The sequence below is a fragment of the Spodoptera frugiperda genome, chromosome 20 (assembly GCF_023101765.2).
Source record: "Spodoptera frugiperda isolate SF20-4 chromosome 20, AGI-APGP_CSIRO_Sfru_2.0, whole genome shotgun sequence".
Taxonomy (NCBI): domain Eukaryota; kingdom Metazoa; phylum Arthropoda; class Insecta; order Lepidoptera; family Noctuidae; genus Spodoptera; species Spodoptera frugiperda.
Genome location: NC_064231.1, coordinates 12199326 through 12219347, shown reverse-complemented (window position 1 = coordinate 12219347; position 20022 = coordinate 12199326). Strand labels below are relative to the sequence as shown.

Here is a 20022-nt window from a genome sequence, read left to right as displayed (position 1 = left end):
GAGAAAGAAAGATCCTAATTCGAGAGGTCTCTAATTTTCTTATTTACATTTATTGTATATTCCAATAAATTGCACTGAACCAGACTCCGTACTTCGAGCGTATTCCATTTTAAAAAGCCGGCAACGCACCTGTGACTTGTTGCGGATGACCATGTGCGGCGGTGATTGCTTTAGTCCACTAATTATAGTAAGTTCACTTTGGAATCAGGTGAATCACCACTTACCATCAGGTGACTCGTTTGCCCACTATTACATAAAAAAGGAAGAAAAAGCAGACACTATTTGCTTGACCTCGAATTTAAAGCTTCCTAGACAATTCATGCTTATGACTATAACACTTGAATTTTTTTGTCCACTTTTTCCACAGCATTCCACATTTTACAAAGAAAAATTCCATTCCATTATAGTTACCTGTTCGATTAATAAATAAACTTTGTGTAGCTGTAGGTAAACTTCTGTATGAAAGTTATATGGCTTACGAATTAGGATAGATATTATGAAGTTTCTTGCAATGAGGTTAACATAAGCACGTGGATTTAATCCCAGACACGTGTGTTCGTGAATATTATATTAAAGTAAACTATATTTTGTACAAACTCATTCTGAGTGTGAATAATTTGAATTATTCATTCGGTTGTAAATTTTAAACTCGTTTTTAGTATGTCTAATTATAATAAGTACTGTTGTGTTGTCGCTGTTGTTGGATAGGTCCCGGATTTGGTTCTATGATTGGGCAGGTTATTGTTTGGTTTTTAACATATAAAGTCACGCCTTTTATCTCCGAAGGAGTAGGCATAGTTGCTCATTACCGCATGTAATGTGTGTTCACCATTTGTGTTAAAGTCCCATGTAATAGGGGGTGAGCCTATTGCAATATACTGGACACAATTCCAGACTCCGTGCTACTACTGAAATATTTTTCAAAACCGAAATGAGGCCAGTAATATTTTGCCCAACCTGGGAATCGAACCCGAGACCCTTTGTCCGGCAGTCGCATTGGCGACCACACGACCAATTAGGCAGTCAAGTCAAGTCAAGTTATCGGGTTTTTAAGAGTTGTGTCTAGGATCGTACTTTCTTAAACATGGCCACGGCCTACTCCATTGGAAAATTCCATGGTTCTATCTTATATTAATGTCAAAGTGATATGAACTTTAATCTCCTAACATTAAAGTTTCTGTTTGGACAACTCAAATCTTTAGAACAACCTTTTCATATTATTCATAATTGAATGGTACGAAAAAAATCTTAGTTTTCCATTGCGATTGCGACATATCACGCGAATAGTGCAACTGACACGAATCATGAACTGAATTCCAGCGACTTTGGAACTTATGCCGCGACTATTACGATATCATTTTGATTAACATTCACACGGCGTTTGTGCCCTTTTAGTTTCATTTACGCAAGCACACGTGTCTTCACATTCGCAATCTACAATACGACGTAAACATGCATAATTTGCTAATAATATTTAGACTCTAAATGTAGACGGTGTGAGTTCAATTTTAAATGAGCGTCGAGTTATGGTGCATGCCAATTTAGTTCTGTTATCTATATCGGGATACAAGTACGTATGTACTTAAAGCCTTTGTTTTTAGCTCAGGACGAAGAGACGCAAGAGTAATTTTAATTTTTGTATTTGCTTCCAATGAGCGTTTAGTAGATATTTAATATTAACATCATATACTATGCCTTTTATTACCCAATGAGATAATCAGACATTCATTAATAAATATAATTAACTGAAGCCTATTTTACTTTAGTCCAAGAGCATTTTCTCATGTTCTAGAAAAAATATCAACAATACAAAATTAGATACTAAAAATAGCAACATAAGCATGTTATTCTATGGACTATTCGACAGTTACAAACAAGGCTTCTATTTAAACTTAACACTCATGAAAAAGCAATTACAGATTGCCAAGCCAAAATGAGCTCTATTGGACTGCCTTTCGAAATGTCACTAACCAATAGAATGATTATCTTATTTTTCTTAGTTTAGCTGTCCTTGTAAATATTCAAAACAACGTATTTCCTTAAAAATCAACTTTAATGAATACATAATGATTTCCTTTACAAATATTTTAGAGTAAAAACAACTAAAAACGGTTAGTTAAAAGTTTAATAAAAAAAAGAACTAGTTTCCGATTGCGACTAATCGTTCGTTCGACATTCTCTATTTCTCCAATCGCAGCCGACGTACAGGCACGTGAACGCAGATCGCTGCACGTGACCGGTGACGTCACCGCTGCAATTGCAACGATATTATGATTGAACGAAAATGGAGCATTGAACTAGTGATACGTTTTGTAACTCATCGCAACCTCGATGCTAATCGATGTTTTCAACTATCGAATCGGTTTTGTTTTTCTCTCGATTGTTTTTTTGGAGGGATGCGACACTATTAGCGATAGAGTTGTCCTGCATGTATTTCTATTTAAAAATTGCGGTTAAATTGAGGTAGGTAGGTATACCTGAAAGATTTTCTATTTCGTGCGTTAAACTTTTATTTTTTTAGTAGTAGTTAAGGCTTATTGTAATTTGTCTAAGTTATCAGCAAAAAGGGAGACAACCTGTTGCTAAAAATGAATAAATAAATCGAAAATTGAAAGCAGGAAAAGTTTCGAAACCGGATCTTTTAATAAGAGGAAAATGAGAGGAATATTTCGACCAAAAATACAAAGTAAATTAAGTAATTATACTTTCTATTTTTCACGTTTATATCTAACTAAAAATAAACTTAATTAAATTATTTAGTATCTATTTATTTATTTTCAACAAAAACTCCGAAGATAGGTACCTAGAGTTTATAACTTTATGAGTAGCTATATAAGACGATTAGTCAACCATGGAAAATCGGTCGATATAACTATATATAAATAATATAATACCTTATGTTTGTATGTCTTGTCTTTTCGCCCTGCATAGCTACGTGTTTGTGAGCGCGTCGGTGAAACACGTGCCTCAACTACGGTGACCACGGCTTCAATGTAAAACGGGACACTCTTGCATTCCGAATTTAAATGCATAACTTTTTTTTTTATTAACAAATAGTGTCATTTATGTAAGCAGACAGTATTATTGATTGTAAGCATTATTGTACGTAGGTAGGTAATAATAGGTAGATACTATGTGTCGGTCAAGGGCATTTACATAAATTGAAAGTTATTAGTTGTAATACAGCGTGTATTGATACCAACGCTTATGTATGGGGCAGAAGAAGCATGTAAGCATGATTGACGATATATTAAAGAAGGACCAAATTAAAAGTATCCTTTAGCATGCATGAAAAGACTGATGATGAAGCGAAAGAAGTATGTAAGATTTGTAGCAATAAATTGGCACTTCATAGTTTCTGACAACCCCCTCGGGACACAGGCGTGAGGGTATATGGGTATCTAAATTTATTAGGCAAAAGTTATTAGGCAAAATTGATAGACTTTTTTAAAAATACAATCTTACAGAATATAGACAAGTTGCAAGTTGATACATAATTTTAAAATTCTATTTTGAGATGTCATGTGAAAAATACTTTAACAGCTGTTGTGCAATTTATCATTTGCCTATCAAATACCTACAGGTACTTTATCAAATTTAGGTACACATCCACTTATTACCTATACAAATTGTTTAAGCAAGTGTGATCAATTTCGGTATCTACTATTCAGTACAATCACACAAGATAGTGAATAGGTAAACATAAGAAAACGTGATGTATATGTTTGGCACACGTGAGTTTCTTGGCAATCACCATTTTGTATCATTGGAAATATGTATATCGTTACATATTCTAGTTATGTGACCAATGATTTAACGTCAACATGATATCTGTTTATCATTGTTGAATGTAACACTTGAATATATTCATAGCCAAAAATTCAAACAGAGTTAATTTGCACTGATTTATTTCAATTTAGTGTAATTTAATGGACTATTAACAGGTTGAGTGATATTTTTATTTGAAGATAGATTGATACTATCCTACAAAAGTCCTTCAGCATGTACATAGTACTAGTACAAAGCATTTTAGCACATCACTATCGTGCTTAGCGCGCAGTTGACGGACGTGTTATCAGTGTTTCAACTTGAACTGCCGCGCGGCGAGACATCTCGGACTGTCCCATATTTCTTGCTCTTGTACGGAACCTACCAGCACACGTGGCTGAGGGCATCATTATTCGTCGCACTGTGTCAGTAGTGAGAGTGGTCATGTACTCAACCATCGCGTTCACTAAACGTCTGTGATGAATATACTGTTGACGCCGTTCTCGAGGCCCGACCTGCGAGTGCCCGACCACCTGCCGGGACTTCTGGCGTGAGTGTTTTGTTTATACTGTTGTCACAACTCAGTAAACAATGCCACTTGATTGACATTTGTGTGAGGACACGAATTTTATCGATTCATCGATTCCATCAAATTGTTTGTTGACACGAAATCCAAACATTCTTAATTCAATGTTTGGATTTTTTTTATCTTAACAACGTATTTTATCGCAATCTCTATTAAGGATTGAGCGTTTTTGATAGAATTACTCGATTTATTTGTAGTGAGTGAGTGATTCAGAGTTAGTTAAAAATTCCATTCGATTTGACATCAGACTCATATATTAGCTAGACCTAGAATATTTAGAAAAAAAAATATATGTTTTGCAGAAAGATATGGACGGTTGAAGGTCATTTTTTGAATAACTGAATTTAATATAACGCCTTCACGTGTCTTTCAAATATAAATATATCTTTAATAGAACAGGTACCTTGTTGTTTTGAGGTTTAAATTTTTTAAGATCAAAAAGTTATAAATACTTTTATTGGATTAAATTTTTCCAACACTATTACGGAGACAACAGACATAAACAAATCTTTCGAATATAATGATAAAAAGGTAATAAGCGGTAGCTTGGAATTTTCCCATTACTGGTGGGCTGCATTTTATATATTTATTTTTTTCATCTTTAAGTATTTGTTAAAACCCTGAAAACAAATATTAGAATTGAATAAAGATTGTTTATTATGGTAGTAGATATTCTTGCCTTAGGTACCATGATTGTAAATGATAACGGTTTGTTAATTAGTGTAAACCCATCAAACGTATGTGGTATGAAACCTCAACATTATGAAAATAGATTTAATCAAAATTTAAGTATGTGATTAAGTCACTTTTATCTCAATAAGTATTTTATAATTTATCGTGAAAATTATGAAGTTTACAAGCCTGATTGATATAGTGGATGAAAAACTAACTTATTCTGGTACCTCTGCCTACTACAACTTAAAACAAAGCGTGATGTTTTGTTTTTAATGCAGATTGTATATTTTTGCATCCTTCATCGAAAAAACGTCTATAATTTAGATATAATCTACAATCATGCTGCGGAATAATATTGTGCAATAATTTGAAACCAAAAACATAGTTAGCTTATATATAATACGCTAAGAAAAATCGGACAACTCATGTTGTAACTTCATACGATGTCTTTTATCATATTATATGTGAAATATGAATACTTTATAGAATTGTTGACTATATTCCCAGTTGTTCTTAGAAATAGCCAATTGCTTTTTTAATACTAAACAATAGAAATAACAGCTCTATCTCTATTTAGTGTTTTTTCAGTAATAGAATAATGTAGGTGTAATTTTCCAATTTAGCTTTCAACATCTCAATGTGACATAACTTTTTTCGTGTATTGTCCAATTATTTCAAATAAACCTGGACTCCCTAGCCTATGTCCTGGAAAAAAAAGAACAACCGATTTTTTAAATAAATAATTAGTGGCCTGTAATGCCTAAAATGTCATGATAAATAAATAATTTAGAACTCTTATTAAAATGCCCACTAAAAGAAATTATGAAATAAGTAAAATTAATTAATAATTAGATAGGTAATCATTAAATATGTATAAGCCAGTGCTAATGAGAAGTAGTCGGTTCCCACAATAATCCTTGACACTGACTAATCACAGTGAAAACAAAACAAAGTCACTTTTGTGAGCTTCGTTTTTCAAAAGACGTGCGTGCGATCATCGCACCTCTATCGTATGTGGAACTGGGGAATCTAAAAATACGTAACGGCGGCCGCGGCACGTGTCTGGCGCGTCGCATCACGTTATAATTTTCACGTGCTACAATATATTACTTATCTGTGCAGCATCGTGTGACCACATTTATCGCCTGTTTACGTATTTTTGTACCGAAAGGTGGTTATTAATAAATTTTGTAAATATTGCACATATTTGCGTAATTTCTCATCTCAAAAATTTATGTAAACTGGAAAATGTTTGATGTTTTGTAAAAGTCACGTGATTGTTTAATAGCTGAATTTAATAAACTTAAATGTAGTTCAGTTTTTAGTTGAATAAAAAGATATTTTTTTATTAATATGGACCATGTCTCCTATAGAAATTATGAGAAGACTCATATCTATTTTTCTATGGCCATGACACTCTTCTCAGAATTTCTATAGGTACTTTAAGACCTCAATTTCCCTTCATGTTGTTTACGTCTTTAATAGAGTTGTTATGCAATCAATTGAGCAACCATTTTTTATATTTAGTTTGTAAAAATTCCGAATGGCTTAAGTTTCCGCGTTCCAAAAAAAGTTGAATTGTTTCGGATTTGTATTGAAAATTCCGGACGTATGGTAACCCTATTCACTGCGGACTATTTTAAAGGGATGATTTTCCAATACACAGATAATTTTAACTGTAGAATAAAATAGACATTTGACAGTTTTTAGTATGGAAGAAATGTCAAATATTCAAATTGTTAATCCTCAAAAAATAAAAAAATATTTGGCGTTGAAAAAAATTCGCACTAAGTATATTGAAAGAGAATATCTACAGATAGTCTGGAAAATAGACTAAAATCTAAACCACATGCCACATAAACATTGACTCACGTAATGTGAACTTGTATGTTTTTAAATCCACCCACGACAGAGGAGAAAATCCTAACAAGGGACAACATAAAAAAATGACTTAAAACAAAGAATTAAAATTACAGAAGCACATTATCTTTAAACCACAAAAACATGCAGGTTGCATTTTTCTATCGTAATTAATTCTCAATCCGCAATCTTCCCAACGCCCAAAAGGCCGACAACGCATTTGTAACGCCTCCGGTGTTTCAAGTGTATCTGGGGAGCGGCGATTGCCTACCATCAGGTGATCCGTCTGCTCGTTAGCCAACTTATTCCATAAAAAATTAAGAAAAAATAAAGAAGTCTTTTTCTTTTTTATTTAGGGTTTCTACCTATCATCAAAGAAAGCTAAAATTAAGACGGTAATCACATTATCCTTTACCTTTCGTTGATACGTGATAATAAACACCTACCTAAGTATACGTAAGTAGATAGAATCGTGTTGAGTGACCTTGATTGCGTTTACTAGGTCGAACACGTGATCACACCACACATACAGCATTTTTCCATTATACCTAAGTAAGCAAAATTGTAACTTATGAATGTAAGAATAAGTTTTCAATCAATTCGGAACGTAACAGCTCAGGACAGGAGTACAATGAGCTATTTTTTCGAAAAATATGGAATTAACATTAGCTTTCGAAATGAATTATTTTGTTATCGGCTTACTCACGTAACTTTTTGACGAGGAACTTGATTAGTTTCAAGCCATGTCAGAGGCTTACATTCAGGAGCAGCATTCAGCGAACAGTAGCAGCACGACTGTATCCATAACATATAATTAATTTAGTATGTCTCCCGAAAGTTACAATAAAATTATAGCTTTCAAAATATTAATAGATAGGCCAAATCGCGAGAAATATTTTTATGAATTTAATGAATTCAGAAATTACTAATTAACAACACACTCTTAATAGATTTGTTTCGATGCAGTGATTAAATCTGCACCCTGTATTGCTAAAACAGCTGACTTCCTAGACAGATAAGGATTTTTTCTGGTGTTTAGAAGTGGAATAGGCTTAGGTACTTCTCTTACTTAATGCTTCATAACTATAAGTTGATGATGGGATATGATGCGCTAAAATAAAATTGAAAGTACCTATCTAACTTAGATAGACTCGATACAATTAGCCCTTGACAGAATTTTCGCGAATAATACGCATTTGAGGTAAAAAGCAAGCCATGTAGGTACGCACCTATATCTATAGGTACCTATACCTACCCTGTATAACTTCTAATTAAATAATAGTCCGGATACAAGATTCAATTGTTTCAAATAGTTCGTAACGACCTTGCGTCCACGTTTTGTGATCACATGTCTCTTCAAAGACAACCTTGGGCTTACACAATCTATTAACTTTTAATATACGCTTTGATCCCGAGTCCCCACTGTTCGGGATAATGTTGTCGAAGTTGACAAGGAGATCACGTGGATCGAAGATGGATTTGTTTCCGTGGTATTATGATATGAGGAAAGCTAGTCTGATAACATTAAGTTGGATTGAGGTGTGGGAGATTACTGAAAAGATTGTTTCTCAAAAACAATTTTGTTGTTGGGTCAATGAAATACAACTTTTTTTTTTGAGGAGAGAAAATTATCTAATGACTTCTCTCGTCTAGGGTGAGGTGAGAGGGAGTGTCAGACTTACTGACTAAAAACCACCCCGTTCCTACACCTGCTTGTCGAGCCTGAGCCCCGCTAAACCCGCTAGGTAATCCGCAGTTCCGGATTAGGCATAGGCCCTACTGGGCCCCATCTGTGAAAAAAGAACAAGAACTGCTGGAACAAGAAGCAGCTCCATAAACTTACAAGCAATGGATCTTGGGTCCGATTCCCGGATCATTCACACCTTATACCTATATTAAAAGACAAGCAAAGGCCTACAAGTAGCATTTCACTCAATAACAATCTTTAACTCTTCCTTGTTACAGTTATAATTCCAACGACGGTTTCGGCCGCGTTGCCGGCGAGCAGCTCAACTTCGCCGCGCCTTCGGAAGACGAGGCCGAGTATCCGCCCGGCGCCTACTTGAAGAAGGGGAAGGTCTCGAGGGCAAGTCATACTGAATATGCCCGATTTTTATCTTTTTTTTGTATCTGTTTGATGTAAACTTGTAGAGGGCAGACCCCTGTTTGTGTTAGAGTAGATAGATGTCCCGGTCAATGCATGCTATTTGTTAAAAAAGAATTTGTATAAATGCCTGCATATCATGCCTCTGTAATCTGTCTCTGGTGATGGTAAAAAAATCTTTGAAGAAATTAAACAATGTGCAGAACCTGATATGCTGGCGTCTGTAATTCTATAACTAGGACACATTCAAATAAAATATTATATTGGAAGTGAGACCCAAGATGCTTATTATCAAATTGATTGTACAGCAAGACCCGATGTCGCACCGGATCATAGAGAAGCGCCGCAGGGACCGAATGAACAACTGCCTGGCAGACCTGTCGCGGCTCATACCGCCCGAGTACCTGAAGAAGGGCCGCGGCAGGGTCGAGAAGACAGAAATCATCGAGATGGCCATCCGCCATCTGAAGTACCTGCAGGAACGCGCGAACGGTTCGTACGGAAAGCGCGCTTATTTGGTAAAATCAGTTAGTTATAATTGGAAAACAACAGGAAAGGTACTTTTGGATTGAGCTCCAACTCGTCAGATCTTTGATTCTGTTCTGTGAATGATGAAAAAAGTTGTACGTATTCATATGCTATCTCCAACTTCCAATGTTTGACCCAACGTTGGCCACATTCGGCGCTATGCTACTTCTATTTTCTAACATTTGACGTCATAGATAGGAATTGATCGATCTAATTGGTTGGAGTGTTTGAAATTTAATACAAATTGTATACGGGCTTGGTTTTGCGAAGGACCGAAACGGCAAAGAAATGTCGCAGATCCAAGCCCTAGTTGTTTTTATTATTTTATTTTTCAATTATTTCTAACATAGTCTTGTATTTACCGAGGTACACAACTATTCCAGTTTAACATTAAGCCGTACATTAAAATGAGAGTCAAAAACATATTATACTCTGACTCTTGTTGCTGCCTGGTGAATACAAGACTCTTTATATTTCACTTACAAACAACAAATGAGTATTTAAATCATTTCTTGTTTCCCCACACCCGAAATCTTTGGTTGTACAGTACTCACTGGAAGTCTGCAAAGTAAAATTAAAATTCTTTTACAAAATCCGAAATATTCCGATTTTTTAAAATCAATCTCGATAGGAAACGTAGGTTACCGGTTAAACTTCTTACGACATGGTTTTCTTCAGAAGCTTTCAAATGTTTTAAGATTGATGTCAGAATACCAAGGAAATAAACAAACTAGATATAAAAATCCTTTAAAATAGATAACCTAAAATCGTATTCCTGCATGATCTCTGAATATTTAAAGTTCACTCGTCAAACAAGAGCATTGTGTGAGCATCTTACAAAAACACAAACAGGAAAATTCTGTTTTGTGACCTAAAAAAATATAAATCATAACTAATATCTGGATAAATATTCACTTAGTAGGGCATCAACGGCGACATAATTCGACTTTAAATCGATTAACTAAATTCGAAAAGTATTAGAAGGTTTCCACCATACCTTACCAAAGAAAATTTTAGTAACATTGAGCCAGTTTAAACTTTATAAAAATAATATACTCGACATTCATAGGCGGACAATCGGGACATACTTTAATTTCTTAGGCATTTAAAGCTAGTTGACATAAAGTTTTTAATATCACGTTCAAAACCAAAGTTTAAACAAACAAAACTTATTCATTAGTATAGTCACGTGTCGTTTTGCGTCATCGCTTAATAATAATAGCTACGCATATCATTTGTATTTCAAGTTACCATGAATTAATCAACTTTAAACAAGTGAAAGCAAATTATAAACAATTTTATTAACAAGGCAAAGCTTCCGCAAGGTTTTACAGTAGGAAATCTGACTCAAAAGTTTTCAAAAACTATTTTAATTGATGCCCGATGATTTCTCATTACATTCCATCCTTCGCACATAAACCATAACTACATTGAAAGATACAAATATAACATAATAATAACTAATAAAGCATATATTTCAAAGCAGAATTAAATATGAATGCTCATGAATTTATACAAAGAATATTGCAAATGGTTTATGTCCGAATCACGAAAATCATAACCACCTCTTCATTAAAAGTTCCATTGGACTCAAAAGTCACCTCACCAATCACCATTAAGGTTTAACGAAACACGCTCATTACCTAATTAACACTGAAGAACGCTAATGTTGTTGGGAGTTCCCGCCGGAAGATGTTCCATCTTCGCGTGGGGTTCTGTTGTAGCTGCGGACCGAGGACTGGGCGAGGAGCACTTCAGGGCTGGGTACCAGGACGCGGTGGCCGAGGTCATGCGCTTCCTAGTCGAGGTGCACGGGTACGGCCCCGGCGACGGACTGTGCGTGCAATTAGCTGCGCATATGCAGAGGCACTGCGAGGCTCTTGCTAAAGGTTGGTATTCATTTTGCTTTTTTTTTAATAGGTGTACTCTCTGAAGGTGCAGAGAAACAGTTATATTTATTAGTCTGCGTAAAATGTAAAGATCCGAAACAACAATTTGTGGATTATACTAAGAGTTGCTTCGTGGGAGAACCGAACCCACTGGGCTACTGGGCCAACCGTGCAGTCATTCTGCTTCGCCTTTGTTCCTATCTCCGGGTGAAGCCAGTTTAGTTCAGTTTATAGTAAAGAGCCTTTAATTATGACTTTATATACTTTTTATTTAAATAGCATTCGCTTATACATCATTAAATTGAAACTTGATGGCAAAGCATCACGTATTTAATTTCCCAAGAGCGTAAACATAAGGCCTACCTACCAAATGTAAAAATAATATTCTAACAAATAATTCTCGGAATTTCCAGGCGAACCACTGCCGCGTGACAAGCCCCGTTCACACCCTGGCTCGTCCTCGGAGACAGCGAGCTCGTCGAGTAGTTCCCATGGCTACACTATGAAGCCCGGCGTGATCGCGCAGGCGCCGCCCCCCGCGCCGCCGCCCTTCGCCCCCGAGCCCTACGAGGAGCGCCCCCAAGAACACCCCTACTCTATGGAATGTGATCGAGGTAACTTGATGTTATTGATAGCTTATCTAGTGTGTGTTTAAAATCTGACACCTCTTTGATATGGTTGGGCAGAGTATGTGTAACTACTGTGTTATTTATGAATGAGTCGATATGAGTCGCAATAACATAATGGCACGGAGTTTAACTGTGTCTTAAATCTTTTTTTGGCAGTGATCGTTTATAAGTAAGGCCATGTAATTAAATTAGAAAACTGTATTCAAACAAGAGTTAAATCGGCTGCGTTTATATCAGAGGCCATGATTTGATGACTGAATTAGTCAGTAGCTGCCGACGTCACGTCACGACAGTCTCGTTGGGAGGGTAATGATCGAGACAACCTAAATTCATTTGTTATCATTATAACGTAGGTACTATAAAACTTAAGTACAATCGCTGGCCCAACCGTCAGCTTTACTTCAATCAACTACTACATGTCTATAGGCGAAGTCATAGTGGATTAAATATTTTATAATATGTACTTATGGCTTTTTTAATTATAAATTCCAGTATCAGTGGCACCGACACCGATGGCAGGAGAAGGTGAAGGCCTACCGGAGTCCGAGCCTCTACCGCTAGACGGGCGACGCAAGCGAGGGGAGCCGACCTTACGAGCCGTGAGGAAACCTGACCACACCGAAGATTACCTGCATTCCTACAAGTTCAAGAACTCCATTGAAAGGCGATTCTCGAGGTCACAAGATACAGAGGTATGTTAAATAACATCCATTGCCGAGTTGTAGACGGGTACATGGCTCTTCTAAACACTGACAAGAAGCCGAATCTAATAAGATTTAGTGCAGATCTAACAGGAAATTGTAATAATGTACGTACCTACCTCTCCAGGCGGCGGACATGTTGGCCCGCACCGCGCACGCGCACGGTAAAGTGTACTCGCACAAGCGGCGCCGCGCCACGAAGCCGGCGCCGTCCACCTCCACGTCCAACTCCGGCTCCACGGAGGATGCTAGGGACACCTCGCCGCAGGTACAGCTTCATTCTCTTAGACCGCTTTCTAACAATGCGCCTGCACATTATGTTCTTGTTAACCCCTACAAGCCTACCAAGCTATATAGTCCACAGGGAGACGAGTTCGCATTTAGAGTGAGAAAGGTGGGTGGTCACGGCTCTTGCTAACCTATTGATGGCTTTGTCGTTAGCCTCTTTTGCTTTTAACTTTTTCTGAATGTCAGGAAATGATTTATTCCTTTCCTATTTGATAATTTACAGCTTTAGGCTTGTAGCACGGCGTCTTCACTTTATTTGTGCTTCAAAAGGAACTGTTCTCAATCCCGACTAGTTTTGTCTATATAAATATGAAATCTGCTTACAGGATACATCAAGTGAATCACCTCATCATCATCATTATGACAAACCACCTCCTCCAGCGCAGTACGTCCCCGTGTTTGCGTTGAATGCTCTTGGTACGTAATATTGATTTGATAGGCAAAGTTGACTTACTTTATGCTCTTAATACATTGAATAAACCTGACCCGATCTTTATACTTTTACAGGAAAATATTACGTTCCACTAAGTGTGGACTACGCGTGCCTTCAAAGGCACCTCGGTCCATACGATGTGCTGGACGCCCGAGCGGTGCACCTGGCGGCGCCGCTGCACCCGGTGACGATCCACGTCAACTTCCAGCCTTGCCTCAACTACCACGTCAAGAGGGAGCCCAACGAGCGAGATCAATGGCGAGCTGTATAAGCCAAAAGACACGTATCCAGTGCCTAATTATGAGCTACGGTCGCCATGTTTACAGTAACGGCGCCAACATTTGAACATGACAGCTAATATTTTTAAAATATTCTAATCCTAAAAATAATGAGCCTTATAGCGATGCTATTTTCCGAATATCTTAAATACATATATTTTTGTATCTAGTGAAAACAGCAAATATTTTTGAGATTGCATATTTCTAATAAAAGTGTCAACTTATAAATGTTTAATCCCCTGCAAAGGATTGATTAAATGAAGATGTGATTCGTTAAAAAGACAACACTGATTGGCTAAAATAACCTTGGAAAAGTTTAATCTTATCGATTTTAGAAATGTTAGTTCAGCTGTGTTTTTGTATAAGTGTTATCAGTCTCTCCAGCTGTTCTAGTCAAATGTGAGTCAAAATTAAGTGCAATGTGGAACGTTGCAAATGTAAATAGTTGCATAAAACAACCAATCTTCAAGTTTTGGTAAAAACAGTTTATTCTGTGGGCAAATCCTGAGGACATTATTAATTGTAAGTTTTTAGCTATGAACACGTTTTGCCCACAGTTACCGCGGCGGCGTACTGTGAATTTGTTTGAAGGACTAATGATGGTGTGGACAATGTTTTCAGTGTTCTTAGTTACGGCTGTGATATGTAAAGAGTAGTCAAAATATAGCTGACAGCTGTGGTGCATTATTAACAGTAAAGGAGGGTGGTTCGACATTTGATACTTGCTATATTAGTACAACAGTGCAGTATAAAATTAGAATTAAAATAATAGGAATGTGTCAGTGACTAAATCATTCTTGTTTTTCTTTTGTATATAATTGTTTAAAAATATTGTGCTGCTGTATCAACTGCAGAAACATCCTTGTACCAACTGATGATAACTCTCCTCAGAGATCAGACGTTACTAATAATTTGAAACACTATTTTAAGCTGATTCAAGGCCAAACAAATTTATTTTGTAAGACATGTTTCCCACCAAATTACCACAGCCCTGATATGCGCTTCATCCATAATACAACACGCATATAGGGAGCTGCTGAATATTGTTTCAAATATTTTTAATTTTACTTAGTGTTTGGAGGTAGTGGTGGAGACAAGGTGTGGTGTCTACTTGTGGACAAGATAAAGACTGAGGTTTTTATTTAGCGGTAAAGTTATGATTGTTTTACATTGGATTCTCACTCAAAATATTATTTACCGCAGGTTAGAGTTCAATGTGCAAAGAAGTGTCAAATTTTACGTAAATTTAGTTCTAAATACAATTTAAAATAGTCTGTTAAATGTATACTTTATTATATTTTGTAAATACATAAACATGTTTAAGTAATAAATGTTATAAATACTTCACAGAGTCGCGTTTATTATTTGCTTCAGTTGAGTATCGACAAATCGTGTGATGAGACATGGATAAAGGAAAGGCACTACATTCAAACGAAGATTTTATGTAATTAATTATCATAACATCTTTTATTCTCTAGTATTATTTTAAATTTTACATGCTTAGTTAAAACATTGAGAAAGAAATAATAATATTTAACATCTGGATAATATACAGCTTTTCTATTTACGATCCACTTAGCGTTAAAAAATTATATTAATTATATATATTGCAAAATATTCCATTGTTACATCGAATACCTTACATGAAACATATCCAACGGGGGAGCGGGACAAGCCGAAGGTGGGTGCGATCACAAGGAGGGGGAAGTACCAATAAACTAGCTTCATAATATGGCAAACGATAGAGAGTGCGCTTTTTGTTCACCATAACAAAATATAGCTTTCACTTAACATTAACTATTATAATATATACACAGACGCTTCTCTACGGGTTGATATAATTAAGAAATTTTTATCACAAAGATTTTCATCTAATATACTACAGAAACATTAAAATGTTGGACTGCGTTTTGTTGTCCTATACTCATTCATTCATTTACTGGGCTGCCGTCGAGGAACATTAAAACTACAATTATTTCAAATTCTACACATTGTAAGGTACCTACTTTAGTTTATTTTGTAACGCGAGTTGAAGAAGACTAGTTGAAAGTATTATTTGCTTGAGAGTGCGCACAACAAAACGCGTTCCTACAGTAGTTATTAAGCAATTAATTTACACTTTATAAACCAGATCGAAATATTTACAAATCTATTAGACAGACACCGACACTGTGGCTCCAGTCGGGCTGCGCAAATGCTGAAACATTTCATAATAAATCTACATTTGATTAAAAAAAAATCATAAAAATCTTACTACAATATTCTTTTTATACAATACAAAAATAATAAAATCATGGATTAAATAAAGCAGTTAAAATATATTTTCTGTGTGTTAACAACTATGTGTATTTGCCTTCGAGGCGTATTATTGCAGCGTATTTCACTAGAATCTAACATTTTAAGATTATGCGTAAAACACTTAATTTTTAAGTAGTAGCTTAGTGACGACCCGACGTCGCGGGTAAGTAAATAAAGGAAGTGCAACTATCTAGACTTTCTAAACGGCTGCACGAAGTAGGAAACCATTAGGTGCAATCAATGCAAATGTCGATATGTACTTTTAGACACACAGCTCACTTGGGTTTATTGAAATTAATAAATAAAAAATTTAACATAATCAAAAATTTCATCATGAATAAATTAATTCACCGGAATTACTAGTTGACAAATAATAGTACATGTATGTAATTGACACGCAACAAGCAGTAACTTTTGCTAGAACATTCTATTTGACAGACCTCAAAAAGCACACAATCTAATAATAAACGGGGTTCCCTATAAAAACCAATTTGCTGGAACCCACAGTAGAAAATTTGAGCAACAATTTGGATGAATCGTCAGACACTGGGCTTATAAACGTAGTTTGACTACATAGACTTTTATCCTAAATTGCAACAATATTCACAGTTCGATTTACCTAGTAGTGGTTAAATCCACCAATAAAATAGAAACACCGATAAGTAATCTATCTAAATACCAGCGCCTATAATTTTATACTGAAGCACAAAATATAAATATAGAGAAAATTTCTTTTAGAAAGAATTATTGCATTCGGTTAATTATTGCAATATAAGTCACAGGCGAAATTATAAACGTCGAAAGTTTGGGTATAGCAAATAATCAACTGTACATGTAACCCTTGTTTCAGTACTCACAGAGTACTTACTCAATTACACTAAATATTTTGTTATTCATTAAACTAAACGTAACACCTGTTTAGGCAACAATCGCACTGGGAATATTAGGAAGCAAGTTCTGACTTCATTCAGTCACATCAGTGCTAAATGTCGCGTACAAGATGTAAACTAAATCTAGACCTACCTAAATATAACAAACAGAATATTTTGCAAGTGCCTGGTCATAGCTTCCTTAGATCACTGGGTGCTTCTGTGATAAACTCTATTTTAGCCCGAGGTTATTCACAACATCGATTCGTTGTTATTATAGAAGTATATACAAGCGGCAACACATTAACAATTGTAAATATAACGGTCCAATAGCTTCTGTCATATAAACAACTCATAGCAATAAACTAACAGAATGTCGCAGTGTCCCCAATTTCCAACTCTGCAGTTTAGTTCTTACAAAATAACGTAAGGTTTGTAGAATATATCGTCTAAACTGTAGAGTTTAAAAATGATGGTTTACATTTGTTAATATTATGCATTGTATGCAGTGTGTTACATACAACTGTCTCGCCTAGAACTTGTGATACAACACTGAACAATGTACACAGTACATATCTCATCTGAACATGCATGTTGTATTGTAACATACTGCAAGTCCGATTAACAAAAAGCACACAGTACTATCTAGAAGTAATCAGTGCTATTTATAAACTGCTTTCATTTATGAATTTGCTGTATCTAACAGAACAGGTATATTTCTATGTATAGTACTAGTGTGATTGCGATTCATATCAGTCAAAATTCACGACCTCGTTTATCCAATTTGGATGCAAAAGCCACGTTAAACTAGGATCGCCCACGACACCACTTGGCAACACTGCAATATAAAACAATTTATATTTTACTATGAACAAAACCGTCCACATAATTATAATACTTGAAACATAACCAATAAATATTCACTTTCGATCTATGCAGAGAAAACGGTGCCGGGTGGTGTCGCGGGCGAGACTTCGAACACTATTACCCAGCTGCCTCAACATTCGTCCTTGTGATGATGGACCAAAGAAATCAATCTTTGCACAATACGCTCCACTTAAATTATAACACAGATTTAACCTCTACAAATGGCTAATGCGAGAATGCGTATCTGTATTGAAACGACTCTAAATTACACGTGAAACCTCTAACACTAACAAGAGACCTAGAACTAGGACGAGCCCTCGGACCCCCTATATATGCTAGAAAACATAAAACAAATAATAAAAACAACTATAATTTACTTAAACATTATGCGTACAAAAATCCTAGCCGTCATTCCCTAAACGCACTATCGAATAAATCGATAATAAATAAATATATCAATAAGATACATAAACATTGTACATATATAAAAAATCTTTCATACCATTATACATAGATACGTTACCCATTAGGTTCCCTATAATATATCTTAACTCTCCTATATACAATATGTACAAAGGGAAATAAAAACAATTTGTACTTGCAGAAAACCGTGGAAAATAAAAACGTACAAGTGAAACGGAAATATACAATACGCGCGCATCGCATCTAACGTACACTCTTAGAAAAGTCCTTTATGCTAGTTATTATATAATACAGGCGACGGGCGTGACACCGTCTGAGATTTACAAAAATAATGTCTTATAGTGAGCTCACAGCCCACAGCCCACTACCTGTCGCACCGCTTCGCACCGCCCGCGCCATCTGCCGGACAAAGCATACACGCGGTTAGAAATGACAACGCTATACTTGCAGTAATGTTTTATTCAACGTGCCAATATAAATACCTGTATTATGTACAAAACAAATAACCAAAATAAACTGTAAAATACCAAACAATACCTAAGTTAAAGTAATATTAAGTTATCATAGAAAAAAATATGTTTACGTTAAGTTCGAACCTAGTGTCAAAACGACAAGGACATAATAATAACGTCACATTACGTAACGTGTAGCGTGCATTACCTAAATCTACATAAGGTTACTACTGAGTATATAATAATTATATAATTCTTATAGGCTATCCTCTCCTACCCCACTTTAACCCCTTCACTCCCGTTTTGTACCCATAAGCTGTGCTATACATATTGATATTCCACTGATCTTCTTGACAGTTGGATGTGGCAGGAGTGAGTCGTGGGGGCCCCCTATTTTTCGCTGTATCGTAATGCTCCGATTGGGCATCAGGTATACCAGTGCAATGCCTCAAACTGGTACCACCATGTCCCATAAGGTTGTTATGTCTCCAAGTGGCCATACCGGTGTTTTCGGTAGGTGGTCTCGTCTCTTCGTCATCAGGTAAGGCAAGACCAAACTCCCGTCGTAATCGTAAGCTTAAGTTTTCCCTTTGTCGCTCCGTGGCTGTTGGCTGAGCGTCAAACACACCTGTAAAAACAGAAACGAGTTTTAAACAATAGCTCGAATTATTGAGTATTTTCGTAATAATAGTTACGAAGGTAATACATTCAATGCAAGAAAATTCAATTGACAATTCTTTATTATTTTACTATAATTTTGGAACAATAGTAAGATTTACTGTACCTAAAAAGACCATAATTATTAATTACGATAGTGTTCGAATGCAAAAACAACCTTAGAGTAAATGTTTTGCATCATAAATAGTCTACTAAAACCTACTAAAACCAACTTTGAACTTTTTAGGTTTGCTAAAACTGAAAACAGTAACCCCATTCTGCGAACGACACATTAAACGCTGTGGTGGCTTTAAAAATAGTTTGCACTGGTGCATTCTATAAAATGAATTCTCGCGATTACGACTGCAATAAGAACTTTATAAGTAGCATAGGTGTCGGATTATCTCACCGAGTGAGCATGTGGGTGTAAAATAAAAAATCCTCGTATGAATATTAGTTAGAATTCTGTACGGCGCAGTTGTGTTTACACTCTTGTAGTCAAGGTCGAAGTAGTAATGATTTTAGTCTTTATTGCGGCGCTCCTCGCTCGTATATGCGCGGCCAACGTTATTGCTTTGTGTTAACCATTTAAACAGTTTCTGTTTGTTTTATTGAGATGTTTCCTTTAGATTAAGTACTATTTATGCCTTATAACAAGTTGCTAAAATATCTTATGTTTACAAGACAACTTTTAAGGGCCTCTAATACAAAACATTG

At 35.8% G+C, this 20022-nt stretch overlaps 1 protein-coding gene and 1 long non-coding RNA gene across 11 annotated transcripts in view; one reads left to right on the top strand and one right to left on the bottom strand.

Moving 5' to 3' along the window:
- The window catches only part of LOC118261918 (transcription factor cwo), a 37013-nt gene extending 21923 nt beyond the window's left edge, over positions 1 to 15090 (top strand). For 4 of the 10 annotated variants that reach the window (XM_050701606.1, XM_035572958.2, XM_050701608.1 and 1 more), the window contains 8 exons: positions 8855 to 8975; positions 9302 to 9485; positions 11246 to 11410; positions 11824 to 12024; positions 12532 to 12731; positions 12868 to 13008; positions 13355 to 13445; positions 13536 to 15090. In XM_050701606.1, coding sequence (XP_050557563.1) covers positions 8855 to 8975; positions 9302 to 9485; positions 11246 to 11410; positions 11824 to 12024; positions 12532 to 12731; positions 12868 to 13008; positions 13355 to 13445; positions 13536 to 13732 — 1300 coding nt within the window. In that variant the 3' untranslated portion in view covers positions 13733 to 15090. Of the gene's footprint in view, positions 1 to 4039; positions 4319 to 8854; positions 8976 to 9301; positions 9486 to 11245; positions 11411 to 11823; positions 12025 to 12531; positions 12732 to 12867; positions 13009 to 13354; positions 13446 to 13535 lie in introns of those variants that run through there. The other 6 variants (XM_035572959.2, XM_050701609.1, XM_035572964.2 and 3 more) reach the window with 3 other exon arrangements.
- Positions 15091 to 18022: 2932 nt separating this feature from the next.
- LOC126911967 (uncharacterized) lies at positions 18023 to 19811 on the bottom strand. Its single transcript, XR_007706534.1, has 3 exons — positions 19715 to 19811; positions 19151 to 19276; positions 18023 to 18595 (listed from the first exon to the last, which is right to left on the bottom strand). It is a non-coding gene; the product is annotated as an uncharacterized LOC126911967 (long non-coding RNA).
- Positions 19812 to 20022: the final 211 nt, after the last annotated feature.